Source organism: Xenopus tropicalis, chromosome 8 (assembly GCF_000004195.4).
Source record: "Xenopus tropicalis strain Nigerian chromosome 8, UCB_Xtro_10.0, whole genome shotgun sequence".
NCBI lineage: Eukaryota > Metazoa > Chordata > Amphibia > Anura > Pipidae > Xenopus > Xenopus tropicalis.
This window is the reverse complement of record NC_030684.2, coordinates 113,386,196-113,404,843: the sequence shown is the minus strand read 5'-3', so window position 1 is coordinate 113,404,843 and position 18,648 is coordinate 113,386,196. Positions and strand designations below refer to the sequence as shown.

Genomic DNA, 18,648 nt, shown 5'->3' with positions numbered 1-18,648 from the left:
GAAATGTGGTTTCTATAAGATGATTCGCATATTAATGCGTGTTGCCTTTGATTCAGACAGGGCTCTCCAACTGGAGGCCTACGGGATCTTTGTAGGACATCATTTGAATAAAACCTGGCCCTCCGTATGAGAAATACTTGGCCTCCTCTATGTATAAATTTGAACAGTACTGTTCTGGCATAAAAAAGGAGAACGGAGTAGCCAAGTCTGGAGTCTCTGGACAAAACCTAAATTAGGATATGGATCTTCTGTCCATTACCATGACCAATGAAAAACTGTGTACCAGGATGGTACAAAAGTACAGAGACATTTTGCAAGAACATTTTGGTCAGAAGTTGTATATGATTGGCAAGAGACAGTTAAAATGAACATTATCATCTGTTGGTAATTTGGAGGTTAAGCCATTTTGAGGATCATTTACTAAAGCAGCATTGTGTGCCAAAAGCTATATCACTATATCAACTGACTCAGTTACGCTGGGTAAAATGCTGCACACTGTGCCCCAGCAACTCGTATGGGATGCAATTGCATCAATATGGGCACTCTAGGTAAATCTGGCAATAGCTGTATTACAGTAATAAAGTCACTTGCATTTTGGCACGGCACAAGAAGACACCTTCAGAAGCAAAGCGAATTAGTTCTTGCGCAAGGCATATATACAGCGCCAGGCTCCCTCATGCCAAACAACAGGCACAAGCAACATTTTTGGGCACATTATTTACCGTATATACTCGAGTATAAGCCGAGATTTTGAGTACCAATAATGTGCTGAAAAAGGCACCCTCGACTTATACTCGGGTATATACGGTAGTTTACGTTCTGCGCTCCTTGACGTGCGCTCGCTCGCTCGTCGTTTGCCGCTGTGGAGGACGCGCGCCTGCTTTCAGCAGTGTAACACTGATTGCATAGACCGTATGCATAGAACGTACGGTTTCCATGGTTACGCACCGCTCCAACTTTCGGCGCACATGGAGTCCAGCGTGTCAGGGAGATGGAAGTGGAAGAGCTCTAGTAATAAGGATGATGTGACAGAAAGACCTTTGCCTCCTCTTTATAGAAATAAAAGGTAATTTAAAACGTCATTTACAAATGCAGTTCAGTGTGAAAAGCACAATTTTAAGGAGTGAAGAGAGAGGTGTGCCTGATGCCTCAAAATGAACACAGTTTGTGCTCACAAATTGGGTGCCAAGTTATGGCTAACATACTTACAGTTGGGCTTCCATTACTTCCAATGCACATCTCTAAAAGGGAGTTAATTCTATTGGTGCAAGACTGCTTTTTGACACAACTTGCAGTGGCAGCCCTAGAGTTACCATTTAGGGTGATGGTAACTTGGGGGTTCACCGGTGTAAATAGACATGCTTGGGCACAACTCATCAGAAGAGGCAGGATGGATGCAATGGCACTTAAGAGAAGTGCAAGGAGTATATATTCAAGTAACTTTAATATACACCCAATATTTGTGTCCATTTTAGTGTGACTGCACATGCGACTGCATTTGTAAATAACCCCTTATGGTCTCCATAGAATCAGTTGTTCTTGTGCCTCCTACTCCCCAGATGGAAAATCTCTTGTGTTATTACATTTGTCTAATCTAAAGCACCTCATTTTCCAGCCCATACCTTGTGTTTATTAATATGGTAGTCATGTAAGCACTTATGAGTATCCTTTTATTAAATAATTTGATTATTGAAACTTAGCAGTAGAGGCTGCATTTCCCCTAGGCTTATACTCGAGTCAATAAGTTTTTCCAGTTTTCTTAGGCAAAATTAGGTACCTCGGCTTATACTCGGATCGGCTTATACTCGAGTATATACGGTAATTGTTCTTTGGCTGGCACAATTGTGTGCTAATGTTTGTGGCTAGTGCTGCACCTTGTGTTCCTAAATCAGCCTTACAAAGATTATTAAACATACTGATCTTTATTGAACCCTTTACCCGCATTGTGTGCTTATTTATGTGAGTGGGTGGCCTCTGTAATGGTCGGAGTTTCACTCAGGTTTGACAGCAGACAGACGCACCCAACATAATATTTGTGTTACTTTAGTCAGTGGCACTGCCTTCATTTACATTGCCTGAATATACTCATCATGGTCTCACCACCACTTAGCTACTCTTTTGAAGCCTCTCTCTATTCTTTCTGGTTGTCTGCTTATGATGTTAATGTGTGGAACAAGCAGAAAGAGATAAGTGAGAGCAACAGGACAAATAAACACAGCAATAAGAGACTATAAATGCTACAGGCAAAAGTAAGACAGTAGGCCTGAAAAAAATCAATGATCTAAAAAAAAAAAAAAAAAAAAAAAAAAAACCTGCAGCACCTCAAATTGTTATTGAGCTAAAAGGATTATTATTAAATATGTTTCAGCCTCTTGCTATGGGGACAAAATCCTTGTGGTGATATACTTGTTTGTAAAATTATATGGCACACAGTAAAGTACAGATATTGGATCTGTTATCCAAAATGCTCAGGAACTAGGGTTTTCCAGATAAGGGATCTTTCCATAATTTAGATCTCAATACCTAAAGTCTCCTGAAAAATCATTTAAACATTAATTAAACCCAATAAGGATTCATTATGCATTAGCTGAAACCAAGTACAGGTATAGGACCTATTATCCAGAATGCTCGGGACCAACAGTGTTCCGGATAAGGGGTCTTTCTGTAATTTGGATCTCAATAACTTAAGTCTACTAAAAATTCAATAAAACATTAATTAAACCCAATAGGATTGTTTTGCATCCAATAAGGATTATTTATATCTTAGTTGGGATCAGTTACAAGGTAATGTTTTATTTCTACATAGAAAAAGGAAATCAGTTTTAAAATTCGGAATTATTTGATTAAAATGGAGTCTATGGGAGACGGGCTTTCCATAATTCGGAGCTTTCTGGATAACGGGTTTCCAGATAAGGGGGCCAATACCTGTACATGTTATTATTTCAATAAAACAGAGAAAAAGAAAATCATTTTTAAAAAAATTAGAATTGGCCTTATTGTAATTTGAAACTTTCTGGATAACAGGTTACAGGATAACGGATCCCATACCTGCACTACAATTTCTGAAAAAGTCTCTAAGTTCTACAGTGTCAACCATCCTGCTTTATTTAACCAGTCTAGAATGCTATAGGTTGTTTCCAAATGCCTGTGTGACAATATTCTAAGCAATATACCATACTGGCTTGTGTGACAATGTGAAGAAGAAAGCTACTACTCAAAGGTGTTGTGATCTGAAGAAACTAAAACGCCATTACAACTACACACCTATCATTCATTTTACAATTAGTTGCTGCCACACAGTAAGAACATCTTTACTTACTTCAGAATAAAGCAGGTTCAGGGATTAGCACTGGGCTCCATTTGTTGTCTCCATGGTGCATGTTGGTTGAATACCCAAGTCAGCACATGGATCAGGTCCTAAAAATGACCTGGCTATTTAAGTGTGTTTAGGCTTTGCATCCTGCATGTTAAACACTTAGTGGCCTTCTGCCTCACCTATACCATTGTCCCTTAGATTGCAAGCCTCATACATATTACTCTTATTACCCAATCCAGGCTTGTCTGTATGTCACTAGTCCAATCCTATAAAAATTTCCCCTCAATAAATAAAAAGATTATGCCCCTCTGCAAAAGTAATCTGTCTTATATTTATTATGCATGGGAGGACAGATGTTAGGGAAGGCAAACAGCTAGGAGTCTGGGAGAATGAGTAGCATTAGATTATTAGATCATTCGGTTAATCGCTAGTATTTATGCATGTGAACTTTTAATCAAGATTCAAAATATGCCTTTATAGCTGTTCAATGTCTTCTGCTGTCAGGTTATTTCTGAAGACTGATCTATAAAAAAAACTCTTATGTAAATATTTTAGATCCATTATTGGAAGACTCAGAAACATGGGGTACAATGGAGCCTGCAACATGCTGCTTTATTGGGCAGTGGTTTGAGGGAAATAAACTTGCAATCTCACTTTGGCAATAATCTAACCTAGATTTTAGCATAGCACTCCAAACTCATAGACTCTCTCTTATCTGGTAAGTCCCATGTTCCAATGATTTCAAATGAAGGATCCTATTGCTGTCTACACTCTTAAATTTGGTTAAAAAAAACCAAATTCCTATTTAAGGGGGACAGAAAATGTCACCACCTGAAATATTATGCAGGTTCAGGTAATGCTCTTTTTTAATAGCCAGAAGCCTGCTCACAAACCTTTTCAGCACCAGTTAAATATATCACAAATAGACTAAACCGGCAGCCCTGTGAATATCTGTTGTGATTGAACCTTCTGTTTATTTAAGCTGGGAGATTGTGGCAGCATCTGCTTCCTCTCCTGCTTGTTTGGAGCTGCGTGTGGCTGGGCTCAGATCACACAGCTTGTGTTGCCTATCAGATACTTAACACAGCACTAACAGCTCTTCAACGCCTTTATTTCTTTTAAAACTTGTGTGAAGCACATGGGAGGTAATTTAAATGTGCAATATCAGCCTGTTTGCCTTTATATTTTCCAATCAATCCATTTAATTAACATTTTAATATTCACTCATGCTCAAACTGGAAAATGAAAAAGAAACAAAGGAGGGTACGTATTCATAAACCAGGGTTAAACATTGAGTGGGCCTAATCATATTAAATATTGATGCTATACAGCATATCAAGCCCTTAAGAAAACCGGCAGAAATAAAAATCATTTGCATCCAGTGGGACGGCAGTTGGACAGCCCTGCTCTTAGGCTGAGGGCCCACTGGGAGATTAAATCCCTTTCTCCCATCACATCGTCTTCTGAAATTGTGCAGTTTCCTCCTGCAGCAACTTCCCGCAACTTTGAAAAATCGAAGTGACCTTACCCTAAGGCACGTGTCAAACACAAGCCCTGTGGACCAAATCCAGCCCCCTGGCTGTTTTATGAGGCCTGTGGTGACTGTGCCTGATCATTCAGCTGACCAATTGCCTGACTGCTTTGCTCCAGTCCCAGTGGCTCTGTGATTGTGCCTGACTGTGCAGCGCGACCAATTGCCCGACTACTCCGCTCCAGTCCCAGTGGCGTTGTGACTGTGCCTGACTGTGCAGACTATGCAGTGACTGTGCCATTCCAGGTTCTCTTTTACTAAGTATCTTAAAAAATTCAGCCTGCGACTTAGCCTGTGTTTTAGATTTCGGCCCCCTTTATGTAATTGAGTTTGACACCCCTGCCCTAAGGCAACTGTTAGAACTGATACAATAGTTTCTAACATTCCCACAGATGCAGCTGAAAAATGTATTAATTAATATAGCAAATTGTAACAGTTTATAGTCTGCCCTGTGATTACTAATCAGCCAGACTGAAACACCAGAGATGAGAACATCCCTTTTATTTTTTAGTTTATCATGGCAGATTCAATTTTTAAACATGCCTAAATTCCTACAGCCCCCATTTTCCATAGTGGGCTTTGCTATGTGTACAGCCAGCTTAGGGGTATAAAGAAACAAATGCAAGGATTAATGATTAAGCACAAACCATTCAAATGAGTTTTTGCTCCTACCTGTCTCCTCAATGTATTCCACACATTTCTTTACAAAAACTGGAATGGGCTTCTCAGGGCTCACAAGCTCATGCAGCGGCTTGCCAAAGTAGTTGCTCTCCCAGTTCCTTCGTGTTGGTGGATTTAGTTGCTTCGTTTTTTTTTTCTAAAACAGAATTTTTAGCTTTTGCGTTATAAAATAAAATAATATATATATATATATATATATATATATATATATATATATATATATATATATATATATATATATATATATATACACACACACGCACACATTATAATCATATATTTGGTTGTATATCATAAATCAGTTCTTTGATTACATTTGCTAGCACGTAATTTGAACAGTTATTGGGCTCAGTAAATAAGCAAGTTCTTCTACTTTTGTATATTTTTTTTTTATATGTCACGATATTAGCAGTTTTTAGAAAGCAAGGAGGGCTGGTAAAGTTTAATTTACAAAAGCACGATTATTCCATGCTCAGCCAAATCACTCCCGTCACACTGAGTGACAGAACACAGCATTTTTCTCAAAATATAGAAAAGAAAAAGTGAAAAGAAACAGCATTTTTCTGAAATGATATAAAATGATGTCAGAATAGATTTCAATCAAGCATATTGTCTCTAGCAGCTGCAGAATTATAATCACCGCAGAAAAGATATAACTGCATACCGAAGCCAGGTTATCAACCCCTCTCTCTACCATTTGCCAACGGCTTCTGTAGTTAAAGGGGAAGTATACCCTCTTGTTCAATAAATAGTGCTTGTGCTGAACATACTTTACGCCCATTGGTTTAATCACAAAAGAATCTATGTTGTTTATATTTTGAGCTGAACAGAAATACTGAAGCTACTCAATGTTTGGTGCTTGCAAGGTAGATAATTAGATTAAACTGAAGAGAACATTAAAATAAATGCAGAACTGCCCCAGCAGCTGAGTGTTCCAGGTGAAGTATTGCAGTGCACTCACTAAACAAGTCAAATGTTGCTTACATTAATTATATATTTATAAAGAGCAAAAATATTCCACAGCACTAAGCTATTGGCCACATAAAATTTTAAGTGGGAAAATGTGTCATGTGTAGTTTTCAATTAACTCACACCTTATACTATAATAATTAAAAGGAGATATTTAAAAATGTGATTATTGTGCAAAATAGGAGATACAAGGCATACAATTCACAGAGAATTCTGATTAGTGGTACATAAAATACATGGTACTTCTCAACTGTACTTCCTATACCATCATCAGCAAACTTGTGTATAAGTTCGGTTAACTATAATGACTTTGTGAGTGATTTCATTTAACTGGCTTTTATTATCACTTATCTAGATTTACAGCAGCCATCAATCAATATGTAATAAACGGAAACCATTGCCGGGAAACAAATGTTTTGCAAAACACCTACCATCTGAAATAGCACGCAGAGACACATGCAGTATATCAAATGTTAGCTTGTTTCTTTAAACACTGCCAATTATTTGTCTACAGTAAGTATAAATTTGTATTAATAAGGATGTTCTAACTGAACCTGTAATCTTTTTAGAGACTGGATGAAATAGTAACTGGGGATAAGGGATCTCTCTGTAATTTGGATCACTATAAGGTAAGTCTGCTATATAATTTTTCAAACATTACTCAAGCTGGATAGAATCGGTTTGCCACCAATAAGGATTAATGATATTTTGGTTGCGACCAAGTATGGTTATCAATAAAATCTATTTGATTGAAATGGAGTCTACGGGAATTTCTATGGAAGCACATAAAATAACTATAACTTTGGTATAAGCACTTTTATTGGAAACTTTTTTATTTCAAAATTATACTGTTTACATAGCAAATAAGTCACCATTTAACATTTTTTCTTGAACCAAGAAATGTATTTTTTTTTTTAGTTGTAATATTGGTGTATAAGCTCTTTTCAGAAGGAGCCAGCACTACACATCAGAACTGCTTTCAGGTAACCTATTGTTTCTCCTACTCCCATGTAACTGGAGGAGTCCCTATTGGCTGCTGGGAGGGGGGTTATATAACTCAGTCTAAAACAACTGGACTTTTCTGAGTTTTTCTTGAAAACGTTTCACCACTCATCCGAGTGGCTTCTTCAGTTCAAATGACTGGTAGGGAATTCCCCGGTATTTAAACTCTTGATGGTAGTAGAGTCACAGACATCCAATCACAATGGTTCCATTGAACTTGTTCAGTTAGGTGTTAGCTGAAACTGACAGGTGTAAGAAGGTATGATCCAATCACAATGGTACCAAGATTCTCATTGATGAAGGTGTTAATCCTTCAAAGTACATGACTGGAAGTGTGAACTGTTGTGAAACTGCCGGGGTAAGGATGTCAACGCGCCATTGTATGTTGGTGACAAGCGGTGTCTCAGGCCCCCTCCTCTGTTCAGGGATGGTTTTTCCAGGTTGGCATAAATGGCCTCTTTCACACCTCTTTCAAACCATCTGTCCTCTCGGTCCAAAATATGCACGTTACTGTCCTCAAAAGAGTGACCTTTTTCTTTGAGGTGTAGATAGACCGCTGAGTCTTGTCCTGAGGAGTTTGCCCGCCTATGTTGGGCCATTCTCTTACAGAGAGGTTGTTTTGTCTCCCCAATGTATAAGTCTGAGCACTCTTCACTACACTGGACAGCATAGACCACATTACTTTTCATGTGCTTGGGTGTTGGGTCTTTCGGGTGCACCAGCTTCTGTCTCATAGACAAAAACATGGCTGTGCCATGGGTTCGCCTGTGTCTCCAATTGTAGCGAACCTTTACATGGAAGAAGTGGAAAAGAAAGCCCTGGACACCTTCAAGGGAACAACACCAAGTCATTGGTTCAGATATGTGGATGACACCTGGGTCAAAATTAAAGAACGCGAGGTTCCAGCCTTCACCAAACACATAAACTCGGTGGACAAAAACATCACGTTCACAAGGGAAGATGTGAAAGACAGCAAACTGGCTTTTTTGGACTGTGCTATAGTTATCAAAGAGGGGAGGGACCTGGATATTGAAGTATACAGGAAACCCACCCACACAGACCAGTACTTGCTGTTTGATTCCCACCACCCTTTGGAACATAAACTGGTTGTAATTAGGACTCTACATCATCGGGCTGAAACTGTGGCATCCAATGCAGAGGCCAAGGAGAAAGAATATAAACATCTAAAAGGAGCTCTGAAAACTTGTGGGTACCCAGACTGGGCCTTCATCAAAACCAAATCAAAGACCAACAGAAAGACCAGACCTACAAACAGAAGGGAGGAACACAGCAGGCGAAACAACATAGTCATTCCATATGTTGCTGGAACATCAGAAAAACTTAGGAGAATTTTCAACAAACATCGCATTCCTGTGTTTTTCAAACCCAGCAACACCCTGAGACAGAAGCTGGTGCACCCGAAAGACCCAACACCCAAGCACATGAAAAGTAATGTGGTCTATGCTGTCCAGTGTAGTGAAGAGTGCTCAGACTTATACATTGGGGAGACAAAACAACCTCTCTGTAAGAGAATGGCCCAACATAGGCGGGCAAACTCCTCAGGACAAGACTCAGCGGTCTATCTACACCTCAAAGAAAAAGGTCACTCTTTTGAGGACAGTAACGTGCATATTTTGGACCGAGAGGACAGATGGTTTGAAAGAGGTGTGAAAGAGGCCATTTATGCCAACCTGGAAAAACCATCCCTGAACAGAGGAGGGGGCCTGAGACACCGCTTGTCACCAACATACAATGGCGCGTTGACATCCTTACCCCGGCAGTTTCACAACAGTTCACACTTCCAGTCATGTACTTTGAAGGATTAACACCTTCATCAATGAGAATCTTGGTACCATTGTGATTGGATCATACCTTCTTACACCTGTCAGTTTCAGCTAACACCTAACTGAACAAGTTCAATGGAACCATTGTGATTGGATGTCTGTGACTCTACTACCATCAAGAGTTTAAATACCGGGGAATTCCCTACCAGTCATTTGAACTGAAGAAGCCACTCGGATGAGTGGTGAAACGTTTTCAAGAAAAACTCAGAAAAGTCCAGTTGTTTTAGACTTAATTCTACTAGATACTGTATATCATGACCTGGATGAATGAGAATCTTCATAGACGTTATATAACTCAAACTTTCAGCTCAGCAGCAGTGTGCCTTACGTTTATTAGAGCACAGGTGACATGGTTGTGGTACCCTGGGAAATGAAGAATATGGCTACCCCATGTGAAATTTCAAAATTACGTATATTAACTGATGCATTTTGTGAAAAAGAAAAAAAAAACATGTTTTCCCCAAGACAATATTCCTTTAAGTAGGATGAGGTAAGTACTGCCACATATTTGACAAGGGTCACTAATGAGATCTTTGTAGTTGCCCTTAAACTATTAACACTGCATTGAAGTACAGCACATAACCTGGCTAATTTAAAAGGAGGAGATTACCCAATTAAAGGAACAGTAACACCAAAAAAAGAAAGTGTATAAAAGTAACTAAAATATAATGTGCTGCTGCCCTGCACTGGTAAAAGTTGTGTTTTTACTTCAGAAAGACTACTATAATTAATATAAATAAGCTGCTATGTAGCCATGGAGGCAGCCATTCAAAGGAGAAAAGGCACAGGCACATAGCAGATATCAGATAAAACACTATTGTATTCTACAGAACTTATCTGTTATCTGCTATGTAACCTGTGCCTTTTCTCCTTTTTTCCAGCTTGAATGGCTGCCCCCGGGGCTACACAGCAGCTTATCATATACATTATAGTAGTTTTACTGTAGCAAACACACCAGTTTTACCAGTGCAGGGCAACAGTGCATTATATTTTTATTACTTTAAAGCTCTTTCATTTTTTAGTGTTACTGTTCCTTTAAGATCTTGTGCAAGTACATATATGCATTTGAATCACCAAGCAAAACAATACTGTCCAAAGATCAGGCAAAAGTAACCTAAAGCAATACTGTCTCTACTGGAAAAAAAAAACACTCACCTTCTTGTCTTCTTTAACTTTAGTGGCTTTTTTCTTTGTTTTTCTTTCCTCTTGTTCTTGGTCAGAAGTGATGGCTGGGTTATCTATTCCTCCTTTCCAGCTGTCTACAGTGGGGGAGAGCAATGGATCCTCCTCACTAGGTCTGTGCTTTGGTTTCCTTTTGCGTTCTTTTCCTGTAAGTGCCTCCTCATCACTAGCATCAGAATGTGCCCGGCGATAGCGGTACGATTTGCTCTTACTAAACAGAGTTTTAGACATATACTTATATTTTGAAGGCCTTCTTTCTACTTGGCCCCTTGGCACTCTGTCTGGAATGCCATTCTCTTCATCTCCTTGTGGGGTGAAAAACCAGCGTAATCTACTGCTATGGTTTTGACTATCATCTGGAATTGCGTATGTGTCATTGATAAAGTCTTTGGGTTTGTGTATTGTGTCTGCTGGTTCCGCATAGTTATCTGAAGCATCGAGATCCTCTCCATGTGTTAAATGAGTGCGCAAAGCTTGCTTTCTTGGGTTTTTGCCCATACCAGCTTCAATGGTTTTTACCAGGTTTGGGTCCAGTCTATTTACTCTGGGCTTGGGTACAGCAGGTTTAGGTTTTATCGGAGGAGGCACTTTATGGTTGCGCTCGTGGTCATGACAGTTAAGTGGAGTGCTATGTATGGGATACTCATTCCCTTCATTGTCCAATGGACATTTTGGCAAAAGCTGAACATCATCACCGATTGGGCTATAAGGTGGTGGTGCTTCAGTATCATCTTCGGAATCTGGATAGCAGATGTATGCTGGAGAGTTCCCCCGCGATGAATGAGTAAAAACATCTTCACATTGTTGGCTGGCCTCCCTAGTGCTTTCTGCCAGGTAAGAGTTTTCAATTGAGGTTTTCTTTTCTAATACATCACAAAAGAATGGTGTAAAAACCTCAGTCTGACGGTGATACTGAGATAAAGAATATAAAGCAGTGAATTTTGCTGAAATCTCAGTTGCAATGTGCTCCCCCTCAGTCATCAACTCTTTAATGGCCTCATTCTCAAAGAAGTCTGCTTGACTATCTGTGACAGCTACCAGTTGTACTGGTATTGTGTCTTGTACTTCGGAAAGGAAAGCTCGTAGCATTCCCATAGATGCCTTCCTCCTAGCAGAATAAACCAAAATATATCCATGAACTAGTTCATCTTTTCTTACCCCGATGGAGGAATGGTAAGACAGTATAGTTATCTGTATCCTTCTCCGCTTATCACCAATAATTTTATCAAGCATCAGAGAGTTGATTTGGCCAGGCTGAGCAGCACTACAAGTGCGGGACTCAAGAAAAGGAGAGAGAATGAGGTCCACACTAAATGGATCTCCACACATGGCACACATCACAATCCTCAAGTCAGCTTCTGAGAGCTCTTTGATTGTTGGAGCTGGACTAGCAATATCAGAATTGTGCTTTACAGATTCCAGTACCCCCCTTAGTGCTTGCTTTATTTGAGTTTCATTAAATTTACGTGGGTATGTGCCAGCAGGTATGTCTACAAATGGGCACTGAAGCTTATTTGCTAACTGCTGTCCTTGATGCCTCAAAATTGGCAGGTTTTTGCTGGTACTGTCTCGCTGGTTAGCAAGAATTAATGCAAATGGAAGGCTGGCAATATCCTTTTCTCTTCTTATCTGGGCTTCACATCTTATCTTGCCAATACAGTCTCCAATAAAATTAAGTGACTCAATTGAGCTAAAAACACAGAAACAACCATGAGGTTTAAAACCAGAGGTCCGTAATTGGCTTAAAAGATATGGGGAATTTGCATCTACTGTTTTCAGGTCTAATTCATATATTTTTCCATCCAATGCAAACTCATCATCTGTTGATTGTGTCCTTATCTCATTAGTCATCTCTTGGGCAAGTCCATCCTTGCCAAGAATGAGCAGGTTAATCCGATCAAGGTTAGTACTGTCTTGATATAAGTTCATACGACCAAGATTGGACTGCAGAAGACTGTTAGCAAGAACTTGCTCTACTTTAATGTCCATACAGCTCTGACCACTAAGACAGGTTTCTTTAGTAGGATGATAAACAAATCCTATGTGTTTAAGGAGAAGGGATTCTCGTTCAGTTGCAAGTTTCTGAAGAGCTTTGTACCTTGGCTCTTCCCCAAGAACTGCATTAATTTCACTCATTTTATCAGTGCTGGGAGTTGCATTGAGATCCAAATCATAGAAAAGCTCAGAGTGTTCAAATAGCATCTCCTGAAATTCTTCTTTGGCTTTTTCAATTAATTCTCTCTGGTGTTTGCGATAAACATCCACTCTGTCAGACTCACTGATAAACTTGTAGGCTTCATCATCAAGAAGAAAACATATTAATTCTTCCCATGGCTGACCAGGTGAAATGATCGGTATTGTCTCAAGGGTCTTTTTGAATCTCTCTTTCATTTCTACTCTTCTCTTTTCAGAGACAAGATGCTGAACATGGCTTTGATAGACTTTTTCAGCTTCTAAAGTACAAAGAAGATCAAATGGAATGCGCCTGTCTGTTACTTTGTCAATATGATCCGTTTGATCCCAAGGAACCGTTTCCAGCATCACAAACCACAAGCTAAAATCAGGCCGCTTTTCTAAAACTTGAATAGCTTCTGCCCAACTTAAATTTTCAATATCTTCGAGCTTCGGCAATAATGTGTTAAGAGTTCTAGGTAGTGTCTTAAGATATTCTTCTTTTCTTTTCCGAATATGTTCTTGCTTTAGCTGGTCTATGTGTTTTGAGAAAGTTTTTTTTGCCTTTACAGTTCCTTCCAAATTGATGTAATCCTCATAATCAGAATGGTTTTTCAACTTATTACTCACTGTTTTCCATACTGCATGGTAATCCCGTACAGTTTGTACAATGAGCTTATCAAACTTATCAGAAGCAGAGATGACAATCTGCCTATGTATTTTAAAGGCTTCCAAGTAAGGAATGATTTTGGGTTTACTTCTTGTTTTGTCCAACATTTGAATTAGTGCTGCAAAACATGTTTCAACATTTATATTATTCCGTGCTGATGTTTCTACTACAAGTAGGTTTTTCTTGTTAGAGGCAAATCCCTGTACTTCCCTCAGGTAATGGTCCACACATTCATCACATTTTGTTGCTGCAATAATGATGGGTTTTTTTGTTTTTGCTACATGTGTGTAAAGGTTATTGACAAACTTCAGCTGATCGTCAAACTTTCGGTTGCATCCTTGGCTAACATCAATGCATAGCACAAATCCATCTACAGTCAGTTTTCCTTCAGGCATTTGTTTCTGCTCAAAATCCTGCTCCAGGCCAAGTTGATCCGTGCAGATATACATTAGTTTTTCTGCCGACTGCAGCTTTGTATTTGCTGCTCTTTTTATATAAGGTTGAAGATTTGTACTCCGGTGAGGAAGAAAGGTCTGGTCATCAATGAACTCAGTTTGCTCAATTATATTGGACTTGCAATCAACCCCATCCTCGCCAACTTCTGTTACGTCACCCCAGTACAAAAAATGGTCATTGTTGACAACACGCCCTCCAAAGTCAATTGTGCTGAGGACAGAGGTATGCTCTGAATAAAAATCATCAGCTTTTCGACGAACATATCTGTTGCACAAGCAAGACTTTCCAACTCCACAATTGCCTTTATCCTTCTCAGTACCAGACAATCCAACAACGCTAATGGTATATGATGGTGGACGGGGCTCTTTATTTTTTGCCATCATCACTCCCCTCTCACCCTTCTAAGTGCATTTACATAGCTGGACATACTTTTCATTCTTTTTGGATTCCAATCATCTTTCAAAAGGTGGGTCAGAGACCAAGGAAATGTATTCATAGCTTTCCAACTTCCTCCATTGCTAAAGTAAATTTCTCTTCAGTTGTAACAGAAGACCACGGCTCTGCAAAAACAGAGATAAAGAGATTTTTAATAAGTTAAATATTTTCAAACAACCAAACAAAATATACAATTACTGGAAAAGAGAAAATATCTAGGTAATGCAATACACTTCTGGTATAACATCCATACTTTCTGTGATATTTATATATATCCAAATATAAAACTGAAAAACATGCAATTCAGTAAGCTAGCAGGGAATAAAAAAATATGTCAGTTATTCTCTTTTACTGAAATTGCCTACCATCATGCCATATGCAAACCAAAATGGATTTTCGTGAACCATTAAAAATTGAAGTAAAAGTTCAGCAACAGAGGCTACAGTTACCCATGCATCTTCTGTGAGTGGCTTCATTGGCCATGATCCAAATGGTCGGGTGGAGAAATTGCTATTAGAGCAATATTATTAAAAAAGTTGCCATCCCCCACCCACTAAGATATCTATGCAACTATTCTAGATAATTATTATAGAGATTTCTTCTCCCCCCCCCCACCCCAATAGCCCCGGGGGCAGCCATTTAAATTGAAAGAAGGAGAAAAGGCACAGGTTACATAAGAAGATACCAGATAAACTGTGTAGAATACAATGGGTATCTATGCTACTTATCTGTTATCTGCTTAGTAACCTGTGCCTTTTCTCCTTTTTTCAATTTAAATGGCTGCCCCCATGGCTACACAGCAGGGTATTTATATAACTGCAGTAGGGTTTATGAAGAAAACACACAACTTGTACCAGTGCAGAGCAATAGTATATAATATAGTAATTATCTTTTTACACTTTAATTTTTTGTTGTTACTGTTCCTTTAAGACATTTAAAAATTACATGCTGCACTTACTTATCTACTGATTCAGGTACAAGCAGACCTCCTTATGTATATGCAGAAATTCAGTGCATACTAATAAGCAGTCTTGCTGGGTTTTAATAGAATCGCTATAACACCCCTTTAATAATGATATGCAATCCACATTCTGCAGGATTAATTAGAAAACAAGAAAGATGAAAGCTACAGACTTCACTAGCTTTAAGTCCCTTAGTATCCACAAATGTATTGCTATAAATCTTATGTGTGAGTTATTAAAATGCATTTTACAATGCCTCCCAGCACTTGCACAATACAAACAAGGCAGCATGCAGAGCTACAGTTGTCAGGTTATGTGTTAAAAACAAACAAATTACACATGTGGCATGGCTCAGGTGGCTGATGGAGAAAGCGCCAATTCTGCCCTGTATGTATAGTATCAGGAATGCACACAAAAGAAAAAAAGAACAGCTCACAGTTATATGGCATCGCCAGTCAAATCACTAATAAACTTTATCTTGTATAGCACTGAAAAGGTTAAAGGCATGATTTAGTCTATGGGTTTTTGGCTGCTGCAGAACTAGTGATTTTTTGATTATGTATGTATGAATGTGTTTATATATGAACAGCATAGATAGCAGTCAGTATTTATGTTTTTCCACAGTGAGAACATATGTACAACAAACAAAACATTTAAAATGTTGTGTGAAAATGTGGAGGGAAACTTCCCCAGCAAGGGATGACTATTATTTCCTCCCTCTTGTTTAAGCAAGTTTACATATATATATATATATATATATATATATATATATTTTTTTTTTTTTTTTTTTTTAAAGAATTGTTGGTCCTTAAATGCCAACAGATTAAGTATGGCAGTTGCCTGGCATACTAATTTAAGGCTGTGATGCAGAAAACAAGTAATCTCATCAGTCCCAAGAAGATTACATGCCCAAAAATAAAAAGCATTGCTGCCTGTAACCATGAACGACAGACAGAATGCCCGCTGAAGATCAGCTTTCACTTCTTTGTCACGGTCTTTTCCATTTAGCACAGTGCATAGTCAAATGCCTACAAAAAAGAAAAACATTTACCCACAATGTAGTAAAATTAAGAGGCAAACTACTCGAGAGTGAATCAAGTTCTGAATTACCACAAACATAGTTGCATTTAGAAAAAAAAAAAAAAAAAGAGGTACGGGTAATTATGCATTCAGATAACTTTAAACTTTTGGCAGATATGTTATATGATTCACAGGGTTAGCAGGACAGATTATTAGGGATACCAAAATATCGGTAGTCATTACAAAAATTACAGGAACCACTAGCTTTGCCATATTGCGTATTACTTCATAAAACAAACATCATTCTTCCAGAGAGGTGCCTACCAAGCGTCTGTCAAAGGCAGCAAGTGCATGAGAAGCAGTACCTGGAAGAAGGGATTTTAATATTCATGGGATACAAGCCTTATTTTACATTAGAAATGTTGTAACCTATAATGACAGCAGATGCCTGATTATCTCCACTGTATTCTACCTTAAGTGTTTCTTCTATGGAAATGTGCAGCCTACAGTCCCATAGGAACTTGAGTGGCCCCATGTGTACGGAGTTCATTTACATGAAGTATGTGAGAACTTATGACATAGATCAAGTGTACAGAAAATGCATCTTTTGGTGTTTCAGTCCCTTTAAATTAGCCACAGGCATTTCAAGCAGCAGTGTAATAAATACTAATGAGTAATTTAGATAAAGGGTAAGGGGTAATGGCGCACAGGGAGTTTCCCAGAATTTTAGCGCTAACATAACTTAATTGGTAACTGATTACTATTAAAGTCAAGAGATGGGAAATTCCCAGCATTTGCTGCCCGCCCACTGAGCTGGAAATCACACAGGTGGCAAAACAATGGGAAACTCTAAGGGGCACATTTACTAAGCCACGAACGGGCCGAATGCGTCCGATTGCGTTTTTTTTTGTAATGATCGGTATTTTGCGATTTTTTTCGGAAAAATGTTGTGACTTTTTCGTTACTAATACGATTTGTGCGAAAAACCGTGAGTTTTTCGTAGCCATTCTGAAAGTTGCGCAAAATCTGGCGATTTTTCGTAGCGTTAAAACTTGCGCAAAAAGTTACGCTTTTTTCGTAGCGTTAAAACTTGCGCGAAACGTCGCACCTTTTAAGTTTTAACGCTACGAAAAAAATCGGCAGATTTTGCGCAACTTTCGGAATGGCTAAGAAAAACTTGCGTTTTTTCGCGCAAATCATATTGGTAACGAAAAAGTCGTAAAGACGCCGAAAAAATCGCAAAATGTTCGTTTTCAAATCGGAATTTTTCCAATTCGGTTCAGATTCGTGTCTTAGTAAATGTGCCCCTAAGTGTGCCATTGCCCTGATTGATCCTGCCTTGTCTTGTCGGACAGGGGTTCCAATCTCTTCACTTAATCCCTGCCCATAAGGCTAATGTCAGACAAGGCGTCTGGCATATATATTTTGGGCAAGATGAAAAACGCCCATCTGTGCCTGCACCCAAATGAATGGAATATGATCAGGTGCAGGCACATGTAGCCGATATCCACCAAAAAACGCAAGACTTCGTATCTTCGGCGGATATTGGCTACATGTGCCTGCACCCGAGCGTATTTCATTAATTTGGGTGCAGGCAGGTGGCGCTATTTTCGGCAAGTGATTTTCAGCTTGCCGAAAATATACGCCAGATGCCTCTCGTCTGACATTAGCCTAAGGCTTGTGCCACACGTGGCTGATTTTGGTGCAGAAATGCAGGCACATCATAAAGCAGTTAGAAATGTAGGGGCAGATTCTTTACCTGCATTTAGTCTAAAGCAAAATAGGGCTTTCTTTTTACCAGGAAATGATTTACACCACTTGGGAAAATGATACCAATAATTTTTCCACCAGTAATTTTTTTATCCTCCAAAACTATTGTTTTTAAAACAATATACGGTAGAGAACAAATTACAGTTTTCAGAGCATTATGAATAATGGGTATACATACACACATATATATATATATATATATATATATATATACATACACATATACAGATATACACACATACATACATACATACGAGTAGTATAAATTTTTATATTTGTCTCTAATGTATATATGTTACATTTTGTATAGTAACATTGGCTGTTTAATAAATAATAACGTAATAAAGGTGGATTGTTTTGGACTAATCAAGTCCAACCTAGATGGTGTCTGTGGTTTTCATTCTGGCTTTTAAGCAAAACACACAGGCTTCTGCCAGTCTCTAACCAGCAGCACAAACTCTGCCTAGCAACTACAAATGTGCTTTTTTCAGCTAGACTCAGCTCGGCAGTACATACAGACTACTTTAGTGACCCATACCGATAGCACTGCATGGCTCTGGCCTAGCTTAATTACAGCAATTAGTGATTGCCTGCTCTTTTAAAACAGGGCTGAAAAACATTCATATCCAGTATCTACG

General features: G+C 38.8%; 1 protein-coding gene across 5 annotated transcripts in view; it reads right to left on the bottom strand.

The window, feature by feature from the left end:
• The window catches only part of arhgap5 (Rho GTPase activating protein 5), a 52,072-nt gene that overhangs the window by 19,247 nt on the left and 14,177 nt on the right, over window positions 1-18,648 (bottom strand). For 2 of the 5 annotated variants that reach the window (XM_012969113.3, XM_012969114.3), the window contains exons 2-4: window positions 16,160-16,248; window positions 10,499-14,383; window positions 5,520-5,664 (exon numbers count right to left, since the gene is read on the bottom strand). In XM_012969113.3, coding sequence (XP_012824567.1) covers window positions 5,520-5,664; window positions 10,499-14,206 — 3,853 coding nt within the window. In that variant the 5' untranslated portion in view covers window positions 14,207-14,383; window positions 16,160-16,248. Of the gene's footprint in view, window positions 1-5,519; window positions 5,665-6,740; window positions 6,743-10,498; window positions 14,384-16,159; window positions 16,249-18,648 lie in introns of those variants that run through there. The other 3 variants (XM_004917274.4, XM_012969115.3, XM_031892127.1) reach the window with 2 other exon arrangements.